The 7,680-nt window shown below is 40.0% G+C and overlaps 2 protein-coding genes across 4 annotated transcripts in view; one reads left to right on the forward strand and one right to left on the reverse strand.

Moving 5' to 3' along the window:
- LOC108230099 (periphilin-1) overlaps positions 1-1,783 on the reverse strand; it is a 19,109-nt gene extending 17,326 nt beyond the window's left edge. For 2 of the 3 annotated variants that reach the window (XM_017406013.3, XM_017406011.3), the window contains exons 1-2: positions 1,569-1,783; positions 1,062-1,127 (exon numbers count right to left, since the gene is read on the reverse strand). In XM_017406013.3, coding sequence (XP_017261502.1) covers position 1,062 — 1 coding nt within the window. In that variant the 5' untranslated portion in view covers positions 1,063-1,127; positions 1,569-1,783. The remainder of the gene's footprint in view (positions 1-1,061; positions 1,128-1,568) is intronic. The other variant, XM_017406012.3, reaches the window with a different exon arrangement.
- Positions 1,784-2,719: 936 nt separating this feature from the next.
- Positions 2,720-7,680, forward strand: LOC108229972 (YY1-associated factor 2-like). Its single transcript, XM_017405705.3, has 4 exons — positions 2,720-2,880; positions 3,134-3,259; positions 6,315-6,467; positions 6,555-7,680. Exons 1-4 carry the CDS (start codon positions 2,855-2,857, stop codon positions 6,793-6,795), a joined length of 546 nt encoding a protein of 181 aa, XP_017261194.1. The 5' UTR covers positions 2,720-2,854; the 3' UTR covers positions 6,796-7,680.

Below are 7,680 nucleotides of genomic sequence, written 5' to 3' on the forward strand. Positions count from 1 at the left end.
TATGTTTCTCGGCTGACCTGGGAACGCCTTGGGATTCCCCCGGAGGAGCTGGCCCAAGTGGCTGGGGAGAGGGAAGTCTGGGTCTCCCTGCTTAGGCTGCTACCCTCGTGACCCGACCCCAGATAAGCGGAAGAGAATGGATGGATGGATGGCCTATGCAGCTTCATGCAAAACATATGTAAATACTTCTTCAAATAACCTACTCATTTTAAATCTGTGTAACTGTGTAAAATATTAATATGTAATGCAATGATTTGTAAATCATTCAAAGCCTTTAGTCAATAATGATGAAGAAAAGTTTTCATTTTGCTTTGGTTTTATTTAGAATAGAGTGCCAGGGACAGAACAGAACAGGATGTGACTGCAGTTCTTCCCATCTGACCAGCGAGGTACAAGTTATGGAGCGTCCCACAGTTAGTTTCAGAACAAATAATGTAGGGAGGGGAAGCAGTAGCAGGTGTGAAGACACAGCAGACATGGTTGAGTCTGGGAGCTTTGAATGCAAAAAATACATTTGTTACGGGAGGCCAGACTATGGGCCTTCCTCAAGGCTGAGAACCAGACAGCTGAAAGTTACATTTACTGTTAACCAGGGTGAAGATCACCAGTCCTTGCGACTTTAAGTTAAGCTTCTTTCACTATATTCTAATATCTAAAAAACTAGTTTCTGTTTCGGGTCTGATTAGTAACAACAAACACCATTGGACCAATAAGAGACTGTTTAAATCGTAACACAAATCATAGCCCAAACCCTAATAGAAGCACAGTTTTGTCATAAAGAGTATAAACGAGGTGATAAACAGGCTTCCCTGCAGTCCAGTAAAAACATCTGCTGCATTATCAAACCATAAACACAAAAAAATAGGGCCAGAATACAAGAATGGGAAATGTTTCGCTGTTAAGACTACAAAAATGTCTTCCGTCGTTGAAAAGAAAAGATCAATATGTGACGCTGGCAATGACTTTTGGAAGGGAGGGAAAGAGAGAGATGAGTTTAGGATTTCTTTTGAAACATCATAAAACTTGTAAAACACTCCCTTCCACCCCTCACACACACTTACTGTTGCAGGACCCTTTTTGGTTTCCAGTGGGATATGTGCAAAACACTTCAGTCGAGTCTCACGTACCTGTATATTAAAATAAGATTAAGAAAACAGGAAGCTTCATTCAGACTCAAGTGTTTGTCAACATATTAGTCCATTACACAGAGACACTTAATTTCAAAACTATTCTTTTTATCAGTAACAGTCTTGTTTCGGGTTGTGTATAAATCTATGAACATGTAATAAGAGGGTCTCATTCGTGCAGACACGACGACTTGTGAGTTTTAAACAAAATGTGCGTCTTTTCTTTCTTTCTTTTTCTTTTGTAGAGGTGTAATGCTGCACAAACCTGGATGTAAACACTCGGCGCTAAGTGACATTCTGCAACCACTGCTGTCTACGTGTGAATGACCGAGGTGTACTGCAGGGTGTTGCAATGAATGTCTGACAAAAATGTGCAACAATAATTAGCAAAGGTTGCTAGTTATAAACAGCACGAGGAACAGGACGAGATGCGCAACTCACCACTTACTGAATTCGCTGCATTTTCCTCCGAGCAAATTATATATAATTTGCTATATATATGTGTGTGTGTGTGTGTGTGTCTGTAAAATCAGAATGGAGTCCCAGCCACGCTGCAATTCGTGTATACAATAAAAAAATAGAACACACTGCAGGTTTGCAGCGCTAAATCAACAAACACTTGCATTTCCGCCTCACGCTCTTCTTCGGTGATAAATGTACTGTGGGAAAAGTAACGCGCCTCCGCCCCCTAGCGGCTACTGTACGAATGCACCACTGTGACCCTCAGACGGCTCCAAACAAAATACATACTGTAAATGTGCATAAAATTAGTCTAAATCAGTAATTAGTCAATCAGCACTAAATATGAACTTCAGCAAAACAGTAAAAAACATAGTCAAATGAAACAATCGTCAGTAAATAAAAATAAAAAAAAATTGCACAAAATGTTAAGATATCTTGCTCAATCAAAGGCCAATGAAAGGGAAAATAGGTTTAAATAGTGATTTAAAAATGATTGATGTTCTGGGCAGCTTTCATTTTCAATGGTAGACTGATCCACAGATTAACTATACCACACCCTAACAACTGTGTATACAATTATTTTGTAATGTGTTAGAATTTTGAGCAAACACATCTAAAAAAACAAGTTCTTTATAATTTTTTGTTGTTGTTGTTTTAATGAAAAATGTGATATAATTTATGCCTTATTTGGATTAAAATGACTACTTGCAAGTTGATCTAGATTTGTCAAGCACCTGCAAGTTCTCGATCATTATTAAGTATAACTTTTCGACATTGTGTGCAACACTTTGGTCGACTGATGTGTTTTAAAATGGGAATTAGGAATAAACTTTGACTGGACTATATATGCTGCTATGTGTAAAAAAATGAAAAAACTGTCAAAAATATATGCCATGTTTTAGACGTTAGAAGCTCTCGTTTAATGATAATAATCTATCCTGATTCTATGTTGAAATTAGGTAATCTATTTTGGCCCCGTTAGCTATCAGATTAAAGACAGATTTACAGTTTTTATAAAGGTTTCACTTCCTCATCGAGACTCGTCTACGTGCTCCTTCCTGCGGTGCGACTTTTACAAAGCGCCTTTCATCAATGTTGTCACATTTATAGCTGTTGTGCCGAGCTCGCAGCCGATTGGTTGAACGCGCGTCACGTGACCGTCCGTCTGCCGGAGTTTCCACGACAGCTGAGAAGCTGTTTCATGTGCGCGTTTCTGTTTAATTTTCACCTGTAACGTCGAGCCCTCTGAGACCAGGTTTCGTACAATGGGAGACAAGAAGAGTCCCACACGGTAGGATTTCCGCCGCTGCGTTCGAACGGGGACTTTAAAAGACGAGGCTTTTAGCAAACAGAAAGCTCGGTGAATGGATGGAGCTGCGAATGAAAGTGTTCATGGCGGCAGGTTGGCGGTGTAACGCGGGCGCTTCGCTGACTGGTTCCGTGTGCGCGCAAGTGTGTCCGGACGACGCCCCGAAATGCCGGTGACCGAGCGGCTGGTGTTTAAGAGTCATTAAGTCTGTGGTTTTTTTTATGTTTGTGCGAAGGCCAAAGAGGCAGTCAAAGCTGTTCTCCGATGATGGGTTCTGGGACTGCAGCGTGTGCACCTTCAGGAACAGCGCTGAGGCGTTCAAGTGCATGATGTGTGACGTCAGGAAGGGGACGTCAACTCGGTGAGTGGCTCCTGAACTTCTTTATTTGTCACTGTAAAACTGGGTGGAAACCGCACTCACGTGGTCTTGGTTAGAAACACCGAAGTAAATTGCGCAATGAAGTACATTTAGGTTGGTAATCTATTACAGCAGCCCTACAGTACTGTTCGTGAGCAAAACACGTCCCGAGGGCCAGAAGCCTCCCTTTGGGACCACTTCATCATGGCCCTGTTGATGCCTCAAGTACAAACAAAACAGCAGACGAAGAAACAGCTGTCCTTTAGTTAGAAATCTTGAACTGACTGAAAACAATGTTTGAATTAAAGAGGTTATTGTCCATCGAACAAACGCATTTCCTGCCAGAGTGTTAAATTAAGATTGCCTTGAAGCAGTGGTGCCTAACCCTGGTCCTGGAGGGCCACTGTCCTGCAGGTTTTACTTGTTTTCCTGCTCCAACACACCTGATTTGAATAACTGAGTGATTAACAGGCTTCTGAAGAGCCTGAAGAGCAGGGAAACATCTAAAACAGGGGTGTCCAATCCTGGTCCTTGAGGGCCACCGTCCTGCATGTTGTACTTGTTTCTCTGCTCCAACACACCTTATTTGAATCAGTGGGTGATTAACAGGCTTCTGCAGAACATAAAGAGGTGATTTAACCTGTTGGAGCAGGGAAATAAGGAAAACATGCAGGATAGTTGCCCTCGAGGACCAGGGTTGGACACCCCTGGTCTAAAATATGCAGGATAGTGTCCTGAGAGGACCAGGATTGGACACCACTGCCTTAAAGGAGATGTGGTATATCTGTTTTGGTCAAACATCATAAATGAAGTTGTTCCTGACCTCATCGGCCGGATCTGTTCACACTTGGAGCATGTGCTGTTAATTAGTTTCAGCTACGATCCCATCATACTTCAGCTCAATATATGTAAATTTACCCGAGTTACGGCCATTTTTGTGTTGGCTAACGTCTATTACCTCTCTCAGCCATCTTGAATTGGGTAGGCTCCAAAAGGTAATTAGCTGTAGATGTAGATCCAAGGATTACTTTGTGAGTTTCAATAAGATCTGACTGGTAGTTTGAGAAGTTTTGCTAACAGGCACAGTGAACTCCATTAGTTAATGTTAAAGTTTTAAGAACTGTTAGCTCTTGGAGTTTCAACTGGGAATCACTCTCAGCTACTAGCACACAAAGGTTTAGCTAAATATCTGTAAAATTGACTGAGTTGTAACTATTTTTTGTGTTTACCAAGGTCGCTTAGCTGTGGCAGCCTTTTTGAATCGAATTCAGTTGTAGATGAGCGTTTCATCAAAATCCTTAGATATCATAGAAGTCATTAGATATTTTGCCAACACGTTGAATAAACACACAGACACAAGCAAAAACATTGTCGCCCTTTCGCCTTTAATGGCAGGCAAATATTAAACATCTTGGGTATTTAGGTCTGAATCTTTTGGACTTAATTTACAGAACCAACCAAAGACTTGTTCTCTGCAAGGAGACGAGACCCTCGATGTTGCAACTTTAAACCACAAGTTGATGTTTAGTTGTATTTAAGTGTCAGTTATGAGACAGCTGTTTTGATATCCCAAAAGGGTTTAATGAAGGATACAAACTACGCTTTAAACAGGAAGAAAATGTCCTGAAAGTGTTTTCAAACATAGCTGCCCAGCAGAACATTTTGTCCAGTTCAGTGTGTCAACCTGCCCTGATTTTACCAGATTTTTTTTAGTGTTTTTGATTTGAATTTTTTGAATGTATATCATCAATAATAAAAAAAACCCTCCAAATACACATCATTTACTACCAAAAGTCTACTGCATAATTTGTAAGAAATTAGAGAAAATAAGCAGAGTCAGGTTTTGTTGCCAACAACCACAAGTGGTTTGTTTACATTCAAACATCGACGAGTGCACATCAAACAGCGCAATCAGAAACGCCGGGCGGAAAGAGAAAAGGTAAAAGTTCTTCTTTTCTCTTCTGAAAAGAAACGACGACTAAAAGCTCCAAGGACGAGTCATTCTGGGGAGGAAATCGAGCGGTGGAGGGAGGGAGGGAGTTGAAGCAAAAGTTGGAGCTGAGATCATGTAAATGAGAGAATGAGAGAATTTCCATAACTGATCGACAAATTTAGTTGTAAACCGAGGCGAGGAATATCAGCTCTTTTTTAAACACAATTTTTACAAAAACCCTGATGAGTTTGAGTTACATTAACCCCCAAACAGTCATTTAATGATGTTAGAATCATTAAATGTTCAAATCAAAACCACTGAATAACAGCATATTTTGATAGCTATAATGTTTTTTAGCTTTGAAACTAGTTTTAACCACCTGTATTATATTGTTGTACCCAGTATGCTTGGGAATGTATAAACTCCACAGGCCTGAGAAGAGGTTAAATGTTAAAGAGGACCTACATTAAACCTAATTACATGCTGCTTCTTTACTAATTAGTGCCTGGATATATAGATTTATAGAAAGCATGTACATTTGGTATTAATACATCCTGTTCCACATTGTTAAGCCTGTGACCCCATGACGTATGACCATGACTGTAAATTTGTATTCTCCAAAAATAAATCCATATTTACAACCACACACTTCCCTTGATATTCAAAACAAAGAAACCACACATGCAAACATGAGCTTTGTATATTTAAAGTCTTAACTTTTGAGACTGTATTCTCACAGAAACTATGCATAGCAGAAGTTTGTAATTGATTTGATTTAGTCAAGAGTTTTTAGTGCTGCACAACTGTTGACTAATACGCACCTTTTTACTTGTAAGTAGATGTATTTTAATAGCTTCCTTTTTCCATGAATGAGGTATTAAGTATTCTCGTTAGTCTAATAAGTCTGTGGTGGTTTGTGTAGTCAGTGTTTTTAAGATGGTTTTGGAAATTCAGGTTGAAATGCTCCTTTTGAATTATTTTTTGGAGCTATTTGATCCTTGTGGTCATAGTAATTGCATACAGAGTTTTGTGGCACAAACCACATGCTCAGCCTACTTACAGGGTCGGGTCAGTGTTATAAATATAACTACACGGAACGTAATACGGCCTTTTTGTTTCTTTCAGAAAGCCACGGCCTGTTTCTCAGCTTGTTGCACAGCAAGTTAACCAGCAGTTTGCGTCCCCAACGCATCCCAAAAAGGAGAAGAAAGAAAAATCGGAGAAGGACAGAAGTGACAAAGAACCCACGTCGAAAAGGAAAAACTATAGAAAGATGAGGTAATTAAATCCCATTTTTCAAAAGAAGTCTGTAAAGCTAAATATCTTGTTGCTGGTTTTCCAATTTCTTTTTTTTTTCCTCGCCAGGCCCAGGTTAAAAAACATAGACAGGAGCAGCGCCCAGCATCTGGAGGTCACAGTTGGAGACTTGACTGTAATTATCACAGACTTTAAAGAGAAAGCCAAACCCCCGTCGTCCTCGGCGAGCGCTGCCTCCGCAGACCCACACAGCCAGAGCGGCTCGAGCTCCGATAACGCCGAACGGGGCGTCTCCAGGTGCTCCTCGCCCTGCGGGGAAGGCTCCTCGGTTAGCGGAGAGACTCACTAACCTCCTCAGCACAACCCATCGATCCGCACAGTCGACAACCTCAACCAGAAATTAAAACTTCAACATGCACAGTTTTTTTTTTAAACTTTAAACTCCAGTATAACAACATTCACCTCGGTTTGAGGTTGGATGTTTCACTGCCTTCTGAGGATGTGGGCTTCATTCAAAGAACTGATGCAGCAGTCAGCTAAATGTGGAACAGTAGCATTAAGTCGTGGATGTAAATGAAGCTGCACCACATGTTCCATTCAGGTCGCTGCACAGACAGGCGATAGAAGAAATGTGAAAACGTCCTCTCAGAATTTTAAGATGTTTTTTTTTTTTTAAACTTACTTGCACTTGATGATATCTTGTGTTTATAACTCTTTCTAGCATTACTTCCATTTTGTTCTTATAACACTGTTAGTTGCCTTTTTCGGCTCTTATTTTCTGCCCCTGGATGCAATAATGTTTACCGTCTAACAACAGAGTACAAATACTGAACAGTTATACTAAGTAAGCTTTGCCGTCTGTTAATAGTTAAGCACGATTTAATCTATAGAACGCTTTATATTGTAAAATAATGATGGATAAAGTTAGCTGTAGCTACTTGGATATGCTTTTTTTAATCATGTAAGAATTTTAAATTACTTTTGTAACGTATAGAAATACGTCTTTGAAGTACTTGCATATTTCCTTGTCCAACTTTATACTTTTCTTTTATTGCACTGCAGAAAAGTACTGTTGGCATTACTTCACAAATGATCACTTTATTTCTCATGTTAAGATCATTCTGTCCATCCTGTGTGCTAGAACTGTCAGGGAGAAGATGTTTGGTTAGCCTTGTTACTGCGGTTAACGTTACAGGATTTCCCTGATGAATAAAGTTCAATTTTTACAAATTAA

This window comes from Kryptolebias marmoratus, linkage group LG11 (genome assembly GCF_001649575.2).
Source record: "Kryptolebias marmoratus isolate JLee-2015 linkage group LG11, ASM164957v2, whole genome shotgun sequence".
In the NCBI taxonomy this organism is placed as follows: domain Eukaryota; kingdom Metazoa; phylum Chordata; class Actinopteri; order Cyprinodontiformes; family Rivulidae; genus Kryptolebias; species Kryptolebias marmoratus.

What these genes read in the sequence shown, in the direction of transcription:
- LOC108229972 (XM_017405705.3), top strand. Translation starts at nt 2,855, where the DNA reads ATGGGAGACAAGAAGAGTCCCACACG. An exon ending in GACAAGAAGAGTCCCACACG is followed by an intron (nt 2,881 to 3,133) that starts GTAGGATTTCCG and finishes GTTTGTGCGAAG; the next exon opens with GCCAAAGAGGCAGTCAAAGC. An exon ending in AAAAACTATAGAAAGATGAG is followed by an intron (nt 6,468 to 6,554) that starts GTAATTAAATCC and finishes TTTCCTCGCCAG; the next exon opens with GCCCAGGTTAAAAAACATAG.